Source organism: Triturus cristatus, chromosome 1_2, assembly GCF_964204655.1.
Source record: "Triturus cristatus chromosome 1_2, aTriCri1.1, whole genome shotgun sequence".
In the NCBI taxonomy this organism is placed as follows: Eukaryota; Metazoa; Chordata; class Amphibia; order Caudata; family Salamandridae; genus Triturus; species Triturus cristatus.
Window position 1 is genome coordinate 1,101,140,790 of NC_140580.1, and position 19,679 is coordinate 1,101,160,468.

Here is a 19,679-nt window from a genome sequence, read left to right on the forward strand (position 1 = left end):
ATATCTAAGAATGCATCTACATCACAGTACAGGTCTGAACACAATTTTACAAAGGATGGAAAGGTGTAAAGAAATCATTGGTTTTGATCCTACAAGCACACTTCAAAAACATGTTTGAACATCACACAAGTGAATTGACAACGATTGACATCATTAAAGTTTTTGATTCCATTTTGACTGTGCGTAATCATTTTAAAACAACATCATATTTAGCCATTGGAATTTTTAAGAAGTTTGGATGAAGATGATGGTTAGGCTGCATTCAAAACTATTTTGTGAATCACATTAAAATACTTATTCCGTACGTTTTTCATGTTTTGTACAAAATTGTAACTCAAAGACGGCCATTGCACTCAACATACAATCACCTCTGGTGCTCAGAAAACACCTGAGCATCTGATCATTTCTGTAGGACTATTTTGTTGGCGCACACTATATGAACACTCCACCAAAATATGTTGGCACTTTTACAAAGTCTTCATTAGTTCTATCTACCATGGTAATTCATCCCAATAAACTTATGCTTTAATCATGTTGCATTATCAATTTATCACGTTCCATTTCAGCATGCTCCGCAGATTCCAATTCCCTTGATTATACTTCTGTACTATGTACGATGTTTGATTAGATCATCTTAAATGATGTTTAAGAGAAACTCATTAAAATGTTATTTTGTGAGTGTAAGAGAACTAAGAGGCAAGATACCTTCCCATGATATATTAAACACAGACATGTTTAATAAAAAATGCTGTTTTATCAACAGTATGGATCATATTTTTATTTACAGAAAAACTGGATAATGTTAAATCATTCTACATTGACAAGAAGTCTTCTCTCATACGTTAGGAAGCACAGGCATGTGGAACCATACAACCTAGGTTCACTGAGAATTATTGTTTCGGAACATATCTGAGATTTCATCCATAGTTTTTCCTTTGGTTTCTGGAACACGAAACTTTATGAAAATGATTCCAATGACACAGAAGCCTACAAAAAACAAAAAAGCTCGAAAGGGAGTCAAGCCATCCTAGAAAAAAGAACAAAGAAAACAAAAGTCATAAACATTTCCACACACTGATAAGAACACTTCTATTGCCGGGTAAATGTATTCTCTATCTACAGAATATTGGGGGGTGTCAGGAATGTGTTTGTATCTAAGTACAGCTGAGATTTCAATATAATGTTGTGGGGGAGATGCACTGATAGGGTCAGCTGGGCTATCATTCATAATGTCTATGGTAGTTAACAAATGTCTGCATCTTATTAGAAAAAATATAATGGTAAAGATGAAATCTCACCTTGAATATAAAGATTGATAAACGTCTTTACATGAACATCCTGAGAGTACCAGGCAAAGAAATGTTACCTCAGAGATCACTTCCCCGAATGATCAACTGTAAAATGTTAAGACCTCGCCTTTAATCTCAAAAGACAGCATCGTACAACCAAACTTCTCTGAGGCTAGAAAACCAAAGAGCATTTTTGAAATACAAATACATCTGCAGAGCGCTGAAGATTGCCTTTTAGGTACATATTGTTGTAAGTGTTGACGTTTTCTCAATTGCCTTGAAGCTGCTGATCAAATGGAATGGCAACCGAGAACTGTAAAGTGAATGTACAACAAAACACTTACATTCTTAGCCACAGTTTTTACTTTATCATCTATATTGCCTTTTGTCACTAGGTTGCTGCCTTTCTTCCCCTTTGCACCAGTTTATCACATAGTTATGTGGAAGGTCCTCGTCAGTGCTATGTATTTTATGGGTTTGACGCCCACTATGTGCACGCTGACTAAACAGTAAAAAAAAGTTGAACTCACTCAGTACTGGTTACTGGAATTAGGAGGTTGCCATAGCTTCTAACCTTTATTAATAACCATCATGCTGTTGGGCTCTCTGAAAAGCATCTAGATTCATTGTGTTTTATTCATTATTCGGTATAAAAGCCCAGTCCTAAAACCATAATAAAACGTCCTAGAATCCCACAGTCCATGAACATGTGACTCACACATAAAGTGAAAGGCAAGATGTTATTGTGTACATATTTGTGTGTCCTGCTGGTGGTGAAGACAATCCAGGAAGTGGACGGTATATCACTTTGATGCTGGAATGCGTTTGTAAATGTTGAATAGAAACACCTAACTAGAAACTATTTAGATTTACTATTGCAGGGAGTGGGGTTGGTGTAGTGCTTAATTTGAGCCAGTGTTTTCAAGTGCTCAGCACCGGCACTTGTGTCAGTCTGCCAGAAGGCGGTGCTGTTTGTCTAATTTAGAGAGAAGAGCAACAGTTGTCTATTAATTCAATATTCATTAAATTCCCTAAAACCTGCTGCCAAAGCCATTCTTATTAGCTTTGGAGGCCTGGAACAGTCATAACTCCCACGCTTGCAGTAGTGTGATGGTTAGTAGTTGTGTTCTTACTGTAATTGGCAGCACTGACAGAGGCAATGGGTGGTGCAAGTGGAAGTGGCCTCCTGAAGAAGACCCAGTCAGTTATAATTTTACAATTAAGCACTTGGTCCTGCCAGTTATGGGCTGGAACTTGTCATGGGTCAGGTTTGTATTTTTATATAGACAGTCGGCATCTAACCACATAAGTTGAGGAAGCACAATCAAAGTGAACACAGCATCACAAAACTAGAACCTTCTGCTGGCAATGGGGTAAAGTTGGGCCATCCTGCTACCGATGGGGAATAGAAGTGTTAGCCATTCATGGGACGTTCGTTGTCCAGTCAAACAGAAGAATAAGAATTTCAGCTTTAATGAGGGGTGGGTTTGTAGAGTTTCCCAAATAATGTGTGTTGGACCTAAAGACCTATGGTAGCTTGGCTCAAGTGGAAAGGCCTCATTCCAGAGGACATGTCATGCTTGCATCCCACTCACCTCGGCACTCCAGTGTATCACCACTAAAAACGACACTACACCAAGGAGTTAGAAAAGTTAGAAAAGCTTTACCTTTCTTTTTATCCGGTTTTTCTTTTCTTTCAGAGGAAATCAATCAATTTTCATTTACATCTCATTAGGGTCATAGACATAGCCCTGCACATAGTAATTTCATTGCACTTGAAATCAGGTCATTAGATATAGCACTGCACGTAGCCATTACAATGCGCTTGAAATCAGGTCATTAAGTATAGCGTTTCACATAGCCATTACAATGCGCTTGAAATCAGGTCACTAAATATAGCGCTTCACATAGCCATTACAATGCGCTTGAAATCAGGTCATTAAATATAGCGCTTCACATAGCCATTACAATGCGATTGAAATCACGTCATTAAATATAGCACTTCAGTGGAGCCTCAAGCATAGTGCTGCATCTATCCAAGCCCTAGCGCTTCAGAGCTGGGAGTACTTTGTTGCCTGAACTCTGGCCTCACATCAGCTCCTTACTCGTGGTTAGTTGTGGCAGCCCTATCGGGTTAGTCCCAGAAGAGCTGAACATACAGTTCCCCCCAGCGCATCTCAGCGCCAACTTGGTCTGGGGATCCCGGTGCGAAGGGTAGAGGGGACTCTCAGCAGACTTGACAACGGGCTTCCCCTGGGGGAGGGGCGAGCTTCGGGCCTCCCGCCCTCCTCCCCTGGGGGTTATCTTACTCTGTGGCTCAATGATGGCCCTGGCGAGGGCTCTCCGGCCTCCCGGCGATCTCCGGGTCGAGGGCCTCCTCCTTCCGCGATACCATCGAGTTGTTGGGGGATCGGAGGCGCGCCCGCGGCTGCCGTTGTCAGCGCGGCCTGCGGGGGCGCGGCCTCTACGGCTTCAGGAGTCGGCGGGGGCGGCGTCAGGCAGCCCGCCCCGTCACGTGATGTGGGAGGCTGGCTTCCAAGCCTAACGCGGTCTTCTTCGAATTCCGGCGGCCCTCTCACAAGATGTGCTGCGTTACTGAGGCTGCGACGGCAGCGGCAGGGCCCCGGTCCTCTTCGTGGGCCCCAGTGACCATGAGGGTGACCTTTCCAGCCCCGGGCCGCAGCGGTGAGCTATTCTTTGGGGGTAGCCCCGGCGATGGTGATACAAATTAAGGGGTGGCCTGCTCTTCGGGGGTGGCGATGTGCTCGGCGCCTAGCGCCCCTTTTTCCCTCACAGCGACGCCCTGGCTCAGGGCAGGTTGGTTGGAAGGCAGCAGGACACACGCCAGTGGCGGAACAAGACAGGGGGAACTCAGGCACAGTCAGGAAAACGGTGGACAAGGTTGGAGATGGCCACTCTCTCCCTCAGTTCCCCTCAGGGGTCCTGTCTAGGCGGGAAGCACAACCAGTTAATGTGATCCCAGGTCAGAGGTTGAAGGCAAGGCTAGGTCACGAGGTAGGGGGTAGTGTCAACCAAGGGGGGAAAAAAGCAGGCCCTAAGAACAGTGAGTTTCCCCCCTTCTGCGCTCCCACCTCCCCACTCAGGTGCCTTACTCCTGACTATCTCACTTCACACCTTCTACAAAATGGCCGACGCACCTCACCTCTATATATAGCCTGGGCCCTGATTGGCCAGAGTGGCCCAGAAGGTTCTGGAACCCCTCATGACAGCCTATGGCCCAGGTTCTGAGGTGACAGTTTAGGCCACCATTTTGTGGAGGAGCTTTCTCCCTCCCTCCATTTTAGGGAAGCACCTTGCGCCACACCATCAATTAGTGATAATGGGGCACCCAGAGCCTCTAAATCAACACCAAAAAAAAATAGTGGACAGAAAAATTAGAGGGTAAAGGAAGAAAAAAATAAGGAGGGAACAGCCAAAGGCTGGCAGGTCTAACACGCGTCCCCCCCAGCTGAAAGTGGGAAGAGCTACCCAATCCCTTGGGAGTTCCCTTCACTAAGGCGGAAATACCTGGAGAGACCGTCAGCATTGGTGTAGTCCACTCCTGGGCGATGTTCCACCCTAAAGTCCATTCCCTGTAGGGAGATGGACCACCTCAACAACTTAGGATTCTCGCCCCTCATGTGCATCAGCCACCTGAGGGGCCGGTGGTCGGTCTGAACCAGGAAGTGCGAGCCAAACAGGTATGGCCGCAACTTCTTCAGAGCCCACACCACCGCAAAAGCCTCCCTCTCAATCGCACTCCACCTCTGTTCCCGGGGGAGTAGTCTCCTAGATAGGAAGACCACAGGTTGGTCCAGACCCTCTTCATTGAGCTGCGACAACACCGCCCCGATGCCATGCTCCGACGCATCCGTTTGGACAATGAACTCTTTGGATTAGTCAGGGGCCCTGAGGGCAGGTGCCGCACACATTGCTTGTTTCAAGGTGTCAAAGGCTCGTTGACACACCTCGGTCCAGATTACCCGTCGAGGGTGCTTTTTTGATGTAAGCTCAGTCAAGGGAGCCACTATAGTACCATACCCCTTGACGAAGCGTCGGTAGTAACCGGTGAGGCCCAGAAAGGCTCGGACCTCCGTCTGAGTCTTGGGGGGTTCCCAGGCCATGATGGTTTCGATCTTGGCCTGGAGGGGTTGCACCTTGCCCCGACCCACCAAGTGACCGAGGTACACTACCGACCCCTGCCCGATCTGGCACTTACTGGCCTTGATCGTCAGACCTGCCTGCTGCAGGGCCTGAAGGACAGCCTGAAGGTGACCTAAATGATCCTCCCAACTGCTGCTGAAGACAGTGATGTCATCCAGGTAAGCAGCCGAGAAAGCCTCCATCCCGGAGAGGACCTGGTTCACCAGCCGCTGAAAAGTGGCAGGGGCGTTCTTGAGCCCAAAGGGCATCACGCAGAACTGGTAGTGACCCTCAGGTGTGGAGAAGGCTGACCTTTCCTTTGCTCCATTTGTTAGGGAGATCTGCCAGTACCCGGAGGTAAGGTCAAAGGTACTTAGGTATTGGGCAGCTCCCAACCGGTCAATGAGCTCATCCGCCCTCGGGATAGGATGAGCATCAGTCTTCGTCACAGAGTTCAGTCCCCTGTAATCCACACAGAACCTAAGTTCTGGGGTAGTGCCCGGCGGGGCAGCTTTAGGTACCAGTACCACCGGACTGGACCAGGGACTGCTTGAAGATTCAATCACTCCCAGCTCCAGCATCTTGGTGACTTCACCATGGATGCTAGCCTTCACCTTATCCGACAAGCGGTAGGACTTAAACTTCACAGGTGGGCTGTCTCCTGTGTCCACATCATGGGTACACAGATGAGTCCTTCCCGGGATAAGTGAGAACAGTGAAGCATACTGCCCCAGGACCTGGCGGCAGTCTCTCCGCTGTTCGGGAGTTAGAGATGGTGAGAGGATCACTCCCTGTACCGACCCATCCTTCTCTTGGGACGTGAAAAGATCAGGGAGAGATTCACTTTCCTCTTCCTCTGACCCATCAGTCACCATCATCAAGGTGACCTCTGATCTCTCTTGGTGGGGCTTGAGGCGGTTGACATGGAGCACCCGATGGGGCTGCCTGGGGGTCTTAAGATCCACCACATAGGTGACCTTGCCCTTCTTCTCAATCACCTCAAAGGGGCCTGACCAGCGATCCTGGAGGGCGCTAAGCTCTTCAGGCTCCATGACCCACACCTTCTGGCCAGGCTCCAGCTCCTCTGGGTGAGCATTTTGGTCATACCATTCCTTCATGACCGTCTGGCTGGCTTCTAGGTTTTCGGAAGCTTGCTTCCACAACCTAGCCATTTGGCTACGGAAGGCCAGCATGTAGCTCACCACATCTGGGGGAAGTTTTCTGGGAGTCTTTTCCCATCCATCCTTCACCAGGCTGAGGGGTCCACGAACAGGGTGCCCATACAACAGCTTGAAGGGGCTGAAGCCCCCTCCCTTCTGCGGTACCTCCCTGTAGGAGAACAGCAAGCAAGGCAGGAGGACGTCCCATTTCCTCCGCAGGCTCTCGGGCAGACTCCTGATCATGCCCTTCAAGGTTTTGTTAAACCTCTCCACCAGACCATTGGTCTGGGGGTGATAAGGGGTGGAGAACCGGTAAGTGACTCCACACTCCTTCCACATAGCCCGCATGTATGCCGACATGAAGTTGGTATCTCTGTCAGACACAACTTCCTTGGGAACCCCATCCGGGTGAAAATTCCCATCAGGGCCCGTGCCACCGCAGGTGCGGTAATGGTCCTCAGAGGAATAGCCTCTGGGTACCGGGTGGCATGATCCACCAGAACCAGGATAAACCTGTGACCGGCAGACGTTGGTGGATCCAATGGCCCAACAATGTCGATGCCCACCCTCTCAAAGGGGATGCCAACGACACGCAGTGGTTCCAGGGGAGCCTTCAGCTTCACCCCTGTTTTCCCACTAGCTTGGCAGGTGACACAGGTCCTACAAAAAGTGTCGGACGTAATCCTCATCTGAGGCCAATAGAAGTGAGGGACAAGCTGAGCAAAGGTCTTGTCCTGTCCCAAGTGTCCTGCCAAGGGTATCTCGTGAGCCAATTCCAAAAGGAAGGCTTGGTAACGCTGGGGAACCACTAAGGCCCGGGATGATCCATGCACCGGAGCCTTGGGTTCGCTATAGAGGAGACCATCTTCCCAATATATGTGGAAGTTCCCCGAATCGTTACCCGCTGCCTGGGCTTCGGCCTGTCGCCGTAAGCCCTCAAGGGTGGGGCACTCCTTCTGGGCCCGACAAAAATCCTCCCTGGTAGGTCCTCCCTCCACCTGCCATTCTGCAGGGGTAGGTAAGCCCTCCAGGGAAGTCACATTCCCCTCTGTGGACTCCGGGACCACCTCAGTTGCCCCATACATCTTACGAGGTGCAGATGCCGGGGCAGGCTTCCCCGGTCCCCGTTTACCCTTTTTGGCAGCTGGTTGGGCCTTTGTCCCAGGTTCCAACCTCTGTGAACTCCCCCCTCCGGGCAGTCACGGACCGCGTGTTGATACAAGTCCACTCAGGCGACCCCAACATCTCCATATGAGCCTTGAACTCGACCTCCTTCCAGGCAGTATGTTCAAGGTCATTTCTTAACAGACAGTCGACCGGCATGGCAGGGCTTACCGCAACTCGAAGAGGACCCGCAACCCCTCCCCACTCAAAGGGAATCTGCGCCACCGGATAGTGACCCTCTCGGTTGTCAGCCATCACAACCGGGTGGTCTACGTTGGGAATCACCTGCTCTGGGGACACCCGCTGACTCCTTACCATAGTCATGCTGGCTCCTGTGTCCCTCAGAGCCTCCACCCTCTGGGCATTGATGGTGACCCATTGCCTGTACTTGGTAGTATTCGAGGGCACATGGGTCTTAGGAACCATCTCGCAATCTCCCAGGGACACTAATGTTAGCCCTGCCCACTCACCTCCCTTATCTAAGGGCAACTCCTCCCCGAGCACTGCACTCACCACCCCAGGGGTCTTTCCTCCAGTGGGAGGGTGTGGTCTCTTGGGACACTTGGTATCCCCCTTATAGTGCCCAATCTCGCCACACTCATAACAACGGACAACCCTAGGCTGCTGACCACGGTCAGGATAAGGGGGTTTGTGGGGGCCAACCTTAGGAGGGAATCCTGATCCCTTTCCCTGCGAACTCTTTTGGGGGCCTTTAGGGAACTCCTTCTTTTTGTCTCCCCCCTCTTTCTTCTGGGGAGCGCCCTGACCAGTCCCTTGGAAATTCCCCCCAGTTCCTTTTAGAGACACCCGGGTACTAGCCCAGATGTCCGCCTCCTCTGCAAGCTTCCTAGGATTAGTCAGCTTGCTGTCCACCAGGTGTTGACGCAGCTCCGGAAAACTTTTCTCGAGGAGGTGCTCCCTCAAAAACAGGTTATACAACCCCTCGTAGTCCTTTACCTCACTGCCCTGCACCCAGCCCTCCAAAGCTTTTTTTGCGTAGTCCAGGAAGTCCACCCAATTCTGGGCGGCCAGCTTGGAATCTCTGCCTGTACTTCTCAGGGGTCAGCCCAAATTTCCCAATCAAGGCGACCCTCATGGTGGGGTAATTGGTCTGCTCCCGCTGTTCTAGGGCTAAAAGGGCATCCCTCCCCACCGGAGGCATGTACCTGTACAGACCACCCCCCCACTGAGCTTCCGGGATCCCATGGGCTCGTAAGGAGACCTCATAGGCAGCCAACCACTTGGCGATGTCGTCCCCAACACCGTAGCTGGCAACTACGTCCTTTGGTAAGTGGGGTCTAGGTTCCCTGGGAACTTCTTTCTGTACGCTGCCACCAACAGGACTACTGGGGGTCCCTAACTGAAGGGCCTTGAGTTCTAATTCTTTTAAATGGAGCTCATGAAGGAACCTCCGCTCTTCCCTCTCCTTCTCCAAGCGGGCTAATTCCATCCTGAATTGCCTCTCCTCCCTCCTGTCGGCTAAGTCGGCCGAAGACAGGCTTCCTCCCGAAGCGCTACTACCGGCGCTTGAAGGCGCCCTGAGTCCTGCAACCATATTGCTGCTCTCAGTGGGAAGAAGTGTCTCTGCCCCTTCCGTGGTGTCCGGTCCCGGGCCCTCCTCCTCCCGTCCCCCGCTAGGGTGGGCCATCACCCAGGCTCTCAAGCTAGTCTGGAGCTCCTCTCTCTTTGCTCCCCGCTTGAAAAATACCCCCCTCTCCTGACAGAATTCCTTTAACTGGGTTACAGTGTACTCTTCTAGACTACCCAGCTCAAACTCCATCCTGCCAGGTGGGGCCCTAAACACTGCGGAAAAGAACTCTCAAAGTAAGAAGAACCTTCTTTCAAAAGGAAGCCACACCACGGGACAGAGATAATTTCAAAAATTCCAATCAGGGAGACAACCTGGAGAAAACTCCAATAAACAAAAACAAAAATCAGGTGTAGGGTGCGTGGCGCACACTGAATTGCTGATGAGTGGACGCAAGCACAAGCTCTGGATCCCACCGCTGAACACCAACTTGTTGGACCTAAAGACCTATGGTAGCTTGGCTCAGGTGGAAAGGCCTTATTCCAGAGGACATGTCGTGCTTGCATCTCACTCACCTCGGCACTCCAGTGTATCACCACTAAAAACGACACTACACAAAGGAGTTAGAAAAGTTAGAAAAGCTTTATCATTCTTTTTATCCGGTTTTTCTTTTCTTTCAGAGGAAATCAATCAGTTTTCATTTACATCTCATTAGGGTCATAGACATAGCCCTGCACATAGTAATTTCATTGCACTTGAAATCAGGTCATTAGATATAGCACTGCACGTAGCCATTACAATGCGCTTGAAATCAGGTCATTAAATATAGCGCTGCACATAGCCATTACAATGCACTTGAAATCAGGTCATTAACTATAGCGCTTCACATAGCCCTTACAATGCCCTTGAAATCAGGTCATTAAATATAGCGCTTCACATAGCCATTACAATGCGCTAGAAATCAGGTCATTAAATATAGCGCTTCACATAGCCATTACAATGCGCTTGAAATCAGGTCATTAAATATAGCGCTTCACATAGCCATTACAATTCGCTTGAAATCAGGTCACTAAATATAGCGCTTCACATAGCCATTACAATGTGCTTGAAATCAGGTCATTAAATATAGCGCTTCAGTGGAGCTTCAAGCATAGTGCTGAATCTATGCAAGCCCTAGCGCTTCAGAGCTGGGAGTACTTTGTTGCCTGAACTCTGGCCTCACATCAGCTCCTTACTCGTGGTTAGTTGTGGCAGCCCTATCGGGTTAGTTCCAGAAGAGCTGAACATACGGTCCCTGAGCGCGGCTCCGCACAGTTCCCCCCAGCGCGTCTCAGCACCAACTTGGTCTGCGGATCCCGGTGCGAAGGGTAGAGGGGACTCTCAGCAGAGTTGACAACGGGCTTCCCCCGGGGGAGGGGCAAGCTTCGGGCCTCCCGCCCTCCTCCCCTGGGGGTTACCTTACTCTGTGGCTCAACGTTGGCCCTGACAAGGGCTCTCCGGCCTCCCGGCGATCTCCGGGTCGAGGGCCTCCTCCTTCCGCGATACCATCGAGTTGGTGGGGGATCGGAGGCGCGCCCGCGGCTGCCATTGTCAGCGTGGCCTGTGGGGGCGCGGCCTCTATGGCTTCAGGAGTCGGCAGGGGCGGCGTCAGGCAGCCCGCCCCCGTCACGGTATGCGGGAGGCTGGCTTCCAAGCCTAACGCGGTCTTCTTCGAATTCCGGCGGCCCTCTCACAAGATGTGCTGCGTTACTGAGGCTGCGACGGCAGCGGCGGGGCCCCGGTCCTCTTCGCGGGCCCCTGTGACCATGAGGGTGACCTTTCCGGCCCGGGCCGCAGCAGTGAGCTATTCTTTGGGGGCAGCCCCGGCGATGGTGATGCAAATTAAGGGGTGGCCTGCAGTTCGGGGGTGGCGATGTGCTCGGCGCCTAGCGCCCCTTTTTCCCTCACAGCGACGCCCTGGCTCAGGGCAGGTTGGTTGGAAGGCGGCAGGCCACATGCCAATGGCGGAGCAAGACAGGGGGAACCCAGGCACAGTCAGGAAAACGGTGGACAAGGTTGGAGATGGCCACTCTCTCCCTCAGTTCCCCTCAGGGGTCCCGTCTAGGTGGGAAGCACAACCAGTTAATGTGATCCCAGGTCAGAGGTTGAAGGCAAGGCTAGGTCACGAGGTAGGGGGTAGTGTCAACCAAGGGGGGGAAAAAGCAGGCCCTAAGAACAGTCAGTTTCCCCCCTTTTGCGCTCCCACCTCCCCACTCAGGTGCCTTACTCCTGACTACCTCACTTCACACCTTCTACAAAATGGCCGACGCACCTCACCTCTATATATAGCCTGGGCCCTGACTGGCCAGAGTGGCCCAGAAGGTTCTGGAACCCCTCATGACAGCCTATGGCCCAGGTTCTGAGGTGACAGTTTAGGCCACCATTTTGTGGAGGAGCTTTCTCCCTCCCTCCATTTTAGGGAAGCACCTTGCGCCACACCATCAATTAGTGATAATGGGGCACCCAGAGCCTCTAAATCCACACCAAAAAAAACTAGTGGATAGAAAAATTAGAGAGTAAAGGAAGAAAGAAATAAGGAGGGAACAACCAAAGGCTGGCAGGTCTAACACGTGGAAGATATTTTCCTCTTGTAATCAGAAGCCTTCCCCTCCTTCTGAGGAGGTGAAGTATGACCTTCCTACGGCCATACAGAGAAGTAGAGGTTTTCATCTAAGTAACAGGAGGAGTGAAAAGTTTAGATTTAATTTTGAAGAGAATTCAGAGCTCATGTTCAGCTGCAGAGAAGATCAATGGAAGTCTTTTTCTGTGGTGGTGAATTTCATTTATTTATTATATCTGTAAAGTTTTATATAGGTCGACCTTTACCCCAGAAGGGTATCCGATTGCTTTACAAATGGTTCAATAAGTGGAAAACAAGATAATCAACAAACGAACGCTGACAACATCCGTTGCAAATCGGGAGCACAGTGAGTTCTAAATCAGGATGTAGACGGCCAGTACAAACCCTGGTTGGAGAACTGTGGCAAATCGGAATCTAGAGAAACGAGACGGTGGGTTCAGGGTACAGTTTTGTTCATTAGGAGCAATTTGACTTATTTTCTGATTGATGTGATTGAAGGGTTCAGTCTGACTTCAGAGGGCAGGGAGTGCCAGATTCTAGGGGCCAATCCGGAGAAAGCTCGGTTGTAGGTTTTATTTTTCTGAATTTTTTGAGGTGCTGTCGCTTCTAGACTATTTGCCACCGCCAGACAGCTCCAGTTTATCAGCTAGGTACTTTGGTGTGTTGAAATGTAGGGCGTTATGGGTCATGCTACAAATTTTCAGCTGTATCCTTGCCTCATAGGGGAGCCATTTTAGTGCCTTCAGATCTGGAGTGATGTGGTTGTTCCTTTTGGATCCAGTGAGGAGCCTTGCAGCAGAGTTAAGGAAAGACCTTTGTGGAGCTAACTTCGATCTCGGCAGACCACATCGTTTTGCACTCCCATGGTGTGCCCTGGGGATCGCTAGAGCTTGAACAGCAGATTTTAGGTCAATGGGGAGGAAAGGTTTAATTTTTCTTCGAGCTAATGTATTCTTGCATGTTGAGATTCTTGTCAAGTGTTATTCCCTGTGGTCTCGTAGAATCTATAAAGTAGTGAAGGCAGTTGAAGGCTGTAAAATGTTCCATCCAATCTTCCATGTCGAGGTTGGAGGGGCCATTAAGAGGAATGGGGTTTTGAGCGAAATTAGTTTGATGTGGTTTCTGGTCAGCCACTTTTGGGTTTTTAGCAAAGTTGTGTTGAGGAAACGGATATCTTCAGGGGAGGAGATTTGTAGGTATAGTTGGGTGTCATCTGCATGCATGTGGTATTGTACATTGGAATATTTCAGAATTTTGGTTAAAGGCTACAAGAACAGGTTAAATAGAGTAGATGATAAGGTGGACCCCTAAGTGACCCCTAAAGTGACTGGAGTGGTAGTGGACAGGGATTGAGGAACCTTGATTGTTTGAGTTCTGTTGTGTAGAAATGCGGTGAACCAATTAAGGGCAACCCCTGATAATCCCAATCTGCATTCAAGTAAGTCTAGGAGGCTGTCATGTTTAACCATATCAAAGGCTGAGGATAGATCTAGGAGGATTAGGAGGCAAGATTTATTCTGATCTAGTATTTTAAGTGCATCATCAACTATATGTGTAAGGACTGTTTCGATGCTTTGACCTTGGCAGAAGCTGTATTGGAATTAGTCAAAAAGGTGGAACTGAGCAATAGTCAATACGGTGGAACTGAGCAATGTGATTGCTTAGTTGAGTATAGAGACATTTCTCAAGGAGCTTTGCCAGAGAGGGAAAGGTGGAGATGGGAAGGAAGTTATCAGCCGTGGCCCATGCCGATAAGAGCAGTGGGGTCTGGTCAGGTGGGGATTCGACAGACGACCACGAGGGAAAATTAAATAAATATTACATTTTCCTTTGTTGTCGTCTGTCAAAATTCCCCCGCACCCGGCCCGGCATGGGCCGCGGCTGGAAGTTATCTTCGTTTGTATGATCTGCTGTGTTTTTTTTTTTTTAAATGGGGGTTACCTGGCCTGATTTTAGTCAGTCTGGTAAAGTCCCTTGAAGTAGTGAAGCATTCACTATCTTAGTCCAGAGAGAGGGAGAGTAAATACGTTTTAATCCCATTGAAGAAGTTAGCTGGTAGAGGGTCACAGAAGTTGTTTGATGGTTTAAGTGTTGTTAAGATATTAGGAATGGTATTTTCATCAAAGGTTTAGAATGTGTCGCATGACATACTGTTTTTTTGAGGGTGAGTCCTTGTAGGCCTGGGTACTGAACAGTCAGAGACAGGCGGGGCTATTTGGAGGTATAATTGGGAGGTGCTCAATTGCTTTTTAGAGCTCACTTTCAATCTTTTTTGTCTTTTCAAGGAAGAAGGAAGGAAATACATTACAGTTAGGCTGCAGATTGGGAAAAGTCATGTGCTGGTGATCAGAGGTAGCATAATGTTCCTATCTGCCTACAGTGGGAGAAATGTTCTTGGTCAGCGACAATTTCCCTCCACACAAAGCAACACCAAAGAATGTGAACAAGGAGATCATTGCTACCAGTTCCTGATACAGAACTGTAATTCTCCTTTGCACTTCAGGGGATGCAGGGATGTTTCGGTAGAAGCTCCTTGTCCATTCGGTAAGAGATCTTGGACAATACAAGGACCAATCAAAATGTGCAAGTCTAAGAAAGCATCTAAAAGGCTTTACACAGTATTATTGTATAGGTATATACTGACCAATGTTTCCTATGAACTGTACTTACCATGACATCAAAATACACCATCGTAAACAGAAAGGCAAATGACCAGTGGATCAGAAGACAAAAACCAGTGCCCAGTGGCCTTACTCTCCACGGGAACACCTCTGACATCATCAACGCAGGGATATGACCCCAGCCAATCGCATATCCTGAATAATCAAGAAAAAAACACGTATCTGTAACAATTTCGTTTGAGGCACAGAATAAAGAGAGGAAATGAGTACACAACAGAATAAAAGATCACCATACCTACTTAATGCATGAATTAAAAATAGTTATGTAAATACCCCAATATTACTTCAACAGAAATTATCTGGGTAAAAAAAATATATATATATATATATGGAACAGCTTTTACAACAAGGTTTTTACCTCGAAATGCCTTTGGCCCGCATTTTTTAGCAGGCATATTTTTACCGCGAGTATGCATTTACAACCCAACGCATGTCAATACCATGCCCTTAAGGTAAGTTGGGGGAGGTGGGGGGGGTCTTCTCCCACAAATACATTGTTTTTAAATCTAAAAACAATGCATGGTATTGGAATGCGTTGTAAATGCATATTTGCGGTAAAAGCATGCGCGCAAAAAAATGCGTGGCAAAGGCATGTGAAGTAATTACCTGCATTGTACCATCGTACAACCTATACATATATATATATATATATGTATATATATATATATACATACATACATATACATGCATGCTATTTCCAAAAAAGAAAAAAAGATAACAGCTACCCAGTTGCAAGACATTTCGCAGAATACCACAACAGCAATAGTCAACAGCTGAAATTTTTCTGTATAAACCATGTCCCTCCGCCAAAAAGAGGGGGGGACAGGGTAACAATGTTGAGACAGTTGGAGTCCAAGTACATAGTGGACTTTCACACTCTTACCCCCATGGCCTTAACTGCGAAGAGGAACTGTGGATACATGTAGGTTAGACTATTACAATGTACATGGCCATTCTATATCTCTGAATACTGTATGAGCCTGCCACCTATGTCAACAGATTAGTAGACAAGAGTGAAGTAATAATAGTGTGAATTCGAGATATGCACCAATAGGAGACACAGCCCAAATATAAAGGAATAGCCCTATGAGTTTAGCACATATCTCACACATAATAGGCTATACAGTAATTTTCCTTCATAATTTTGAGTTTGCCCCGCCTCTCCCCCACCTTGTCCCTTTCCACACCTCTGTTTACACCTCCCCCCACTACCTGACCTAGAAGAAGAATAAGTTATATACATAAAAAAAATATACACAAAAAAAATGGTAAAAAGGTATAAACTCATATAAAACTTTCAACAAAATGATTGAAAAAGGAAAATCGCAAAAAAATGTTTTGTTGAAACATTTCTTCTTTTTGCAGCTTCATTCTCTTATTGGGAATGTTTTTCTCGTAAATTCATAGCCGGTATGTTGGAAACGAACCAATTTATAAATATTTAAGCAAACATCATGTTTAACAGGGATATAAAGGGGATTCTAGCTAGCCCATTAAGGGCACTATTGCGGCCTCCTTTCGGCCTGTCAATTCGATCGAGATCTAATAATGGGTCACATCATTTCTGCCCATTCAGGGCTTTATTAGGATTGAGAAAATATATATATATTTTATATTTCTTGTATGATATTATAAATATTTAGATTCTAATTGCATTTGATCAATATTCATCAATATTTATTAATTTATTGGGTATTTATTGATATGCACGGATAACCAATTATATTTATCAATATTTATGGTTATTCATTGACAGCGATCAATTTGTTTGTAGGCAGGATATAAAATCGATGGTTTTAGGAGAAGAATACCTATGAATGATACAAAATGGGCTCTCTCCTTATCCACTGTAAGATGGCCGCCACTATTACCATGCAATCACATGCTTTTAATATAAATCCGTTTTCCATTTTCCATTTTGTCCAAAAAGTAACTAATTGAAGTGTATTTAAACTTTATGAATCCATTGTCGTACTGACATTGACGAAGGCTGTCATGGCAGTAATGCGTTTGTTCAGCTACGGGACTACCATAAAGTAACCTTCATAGAAACAACTCAAGTGTGCGCCACACTGTTCTATGCAGAGTGTTTGGACGCTTGATCAATTTTTCAACAAAGATACGCCGCACTCAGGAGTCCTTCACTTCAGGTATTTAATTAAGCAAAGAGAGCCAGTCGGTCACACCGACGCATTTCGGCCACACAGGGCCTTGCTCAACGTGACAACATAATAGAGGATGATAAGTTGTTCTGCTCTTTCGTCACATTGATGTAACTGGTGACAGCACTCATCATGAGATCCTGTATACGAATAATGTGTACAAACCAGTAAAATCTGATTGTACATGGACCTTCAGAGTACATCTATTCCCTTAAACATGGGCTGCGTAACCTGCAATCCTCCTCCATATCTTGTTGCTAGATAGACATTCTGCTACAAGTACTGGTGTCTTTTGGGTGGATGTTAAAATCAAACTCAGACAAAACTGAAAATTTAATATGCAGTCCTGGCTCCTTATGGAACAACAGTTTCTGCCATGCATTAGGTTGCCAATAATGTGGTCAATGTGGTAAAAATGTAGATCTTACATTTGACAGACTTACTTTGTACACCATGGTTCATCTTACTACATACCACATACCTAAACACTTGTCATCTGAATAGATATAGTGGACAAACGTACAAACTGAAGGCTCATATATTACCACATGGTAATGGCTTGAGGGTCACTTATAAGATGTGAAACATTCCTCATCAGATAAGCAGTTCAGCTAGGACACACCAATACAGATACCTACAAGGACTAACAAACTCATAAGAGTTACAAAATTGGATATAAATGGAGCAAACAACCCTAATAAAAGGACAAAGGTCCTATCTTATTTCAAGAAACAGGAAATCTATAAAGCCTTTCTTCGAGAGACAAGTCGTGCAAATGATGGGAATAAAAGATGTTCTACAGCTTAACAGAAGCCAAAACGATGCAAGTGTCAACTTTAACAAAATACCACACAGTATTCCTGGACAAGAGGCTGTTGATGGAAGGATTGAACATTTGAGGGGTTGAAATCTCCCAATGAAGATGACCCTTTCTTCACTAGATATATTAACTCAACCTTGGCAATAGTTCCTGAGAAACTGTTAAGTTGTTGGAAACTCTTACAAGCTCTCAGACCTGGCTTTCAATAAATCAAAAGCAGGAAACTTGAAGATCTCCCTGAATTGTGAGGCTTAAAAGTGGTGTACAAGACAGAGGCTAGGTGAATTTATGACAACGCATCATTCCTCCTACAATGTACTACACATCTTCCTCCTCAATACAAACAATCTTTGAATAGATTAACTTGTGTCAACCGCCTTATGCACTTCAGATTTGATCAAAGCTAAAATATTGACCTGTGTAGTATCAGTACATTTCTTTGCAAATCACACATTGAATATGAAGACATGAAATTGGAAAATAAGAGATATTATGATCTCACTTTAGAAGGGAAATCTTCACCAGAAGCGATGTAAGATGCTTCCAACACAGTGGTGAGATGTATAATATCCAAGACAGGTGGGATAAAAAGAAAGCAGAGCAGTGCTTAGTATGATCATCGGAAAGATAATTAAAAGGGTTGGTACAAGAATATCTCGGAAGTCCTAGATAAGAATTCCTCATCAGAATTAAGAATTCCCATATGCTCTGAATATAATGTACACAGGGACACAATAGTTTAGCCTTAACAGAGGGAGGAGTTTTATTAATAGGGTGATAGGTGTAGATTCACTTTACATGCAGCATTTAAACATATTAGAACAAGGGTTATAATAATCTTGAGTATGGGCATTGCCAGCCAATGGAAGGCTTATGGAGTGAATATCTGTCAGTTGTTTTGACAGAGCAAGTGGTAGAAGCCTCATATAATACATATCTAGGCTAGTTGCTACTTTCAATGTTACTTTATCAAGGTTGGTCCACCCAGAAACTTAAGTCTCTCAATGGCAAAATTGTCTTTATATATTTATTTGGAGTTTGTTAAACAATATAATACGTCATTCACTTAAACACATGTTAAAATGGTTGATCGTACTTGCTTATGGGGCTAGCTAGTCACAGTGTGTTGATATCTTGCAAACTCTCATAAACATGCAAGACACTTGCAAATAACAATCAAAACTAGGCCAAAGTAAGTAATGCCTCAGCATTCCTTTACCATGTAGCGAAATATTTAAAACAACGTGTTAATTCATAAATAATCATATTAGAGTATACAAAGTGCTTCAATGACCTTTTGACAATAGTATATGTCAATTCAATTATTATTTTAAAGACTTTTGGTCTCGACCTATTGTTATACAGAAATAGAAATATACTGTAAGTTAATAAAAATAAACTCGATCAAGAATGATTATGAAATAAGGAGAACATGGCATTTTTGCCCGATTTCTTATAAGTTGGGTGCAAACATCACATTTTGACCTAGAGGCTTTCCCTGTGCAAATCCCTCAGTAATGATATTGGAGAATTTGCAAGGGGAACATAGAGTGGAATTGGGGAATCATGTGAAAGTTTAATATTCAAAAGAGCCAGAACCTTAAGTTATTCGCCCATTCCGACTCATGAAACTGAGCTACTAATGTGAACATGTGGTTATGGTATTTCACCTGGCCCTGTTGGAATAATTAATAAAGTTAATAAAGCATAGAGTTAAAGTGCTTAAAACCCATTTCCCCAATTTGCAAGCCATGCATGTGTAGAAAAGTTGCAAACTATCAGCAATTCGATTTAAAGTTAAACAGATAAGGAAGTATGGAGAACTGCAGTTCTGTTACGTAAGAAGTGGGTTAAAGTATGATTTCCTTTATTGATGTGTAAGGGTTTATGGTACATGCTAATTGCAAGGACCTCTACTCCATGGACCTGCTTTCACACAAGAGGCAAGGAATGTGTGCCAAGGTATTGTGGTAGCTGTGTTAGGAAGAAATCCTTCCTGGAAGTTCAGGTCTGCTTTGCTGTCACCGTTTCAATGATGGACTATTAGGTGTGGATGGGGATTTTGCTAATTAGGGTTTTAATATCTACACTATGAAGGCAGTTTTTGTGGCG

The 19,679-nt window shown here is 46.1% G+C and overlaps 1 protein-coding gene across 1 annotated transcript in view; it reads right to left on the reverse strand.

Annotated features, from left to right (window-relative positions):
• Positions 1-840: 840 nt before the first annotated feature.
• Positions 841-19,679, reverse strand: part of LOC146868746 (solute carrier family 2, facilitated glucose transporter member 8-like) — a 74,316-nt gene continuing 55,477 nt past the window's right edge. The window contains exons 10-11 of the mRNA XM_085624156.1: positions 14,575-14,720; positions 841-1,027 (exon numbers count right to left, since the gene is read on the reverse strand). Of these exons, the coding sequence (XP_085480282.1) occupies positions 881-1,027; positions 14,575-14,720 (293 nt within the window). The 3' untranslated portion in view covers positions 841-880. The remainder of the gene's footprint in view (positions 1,028-14,574; positions 14,721-19,679) is intronic.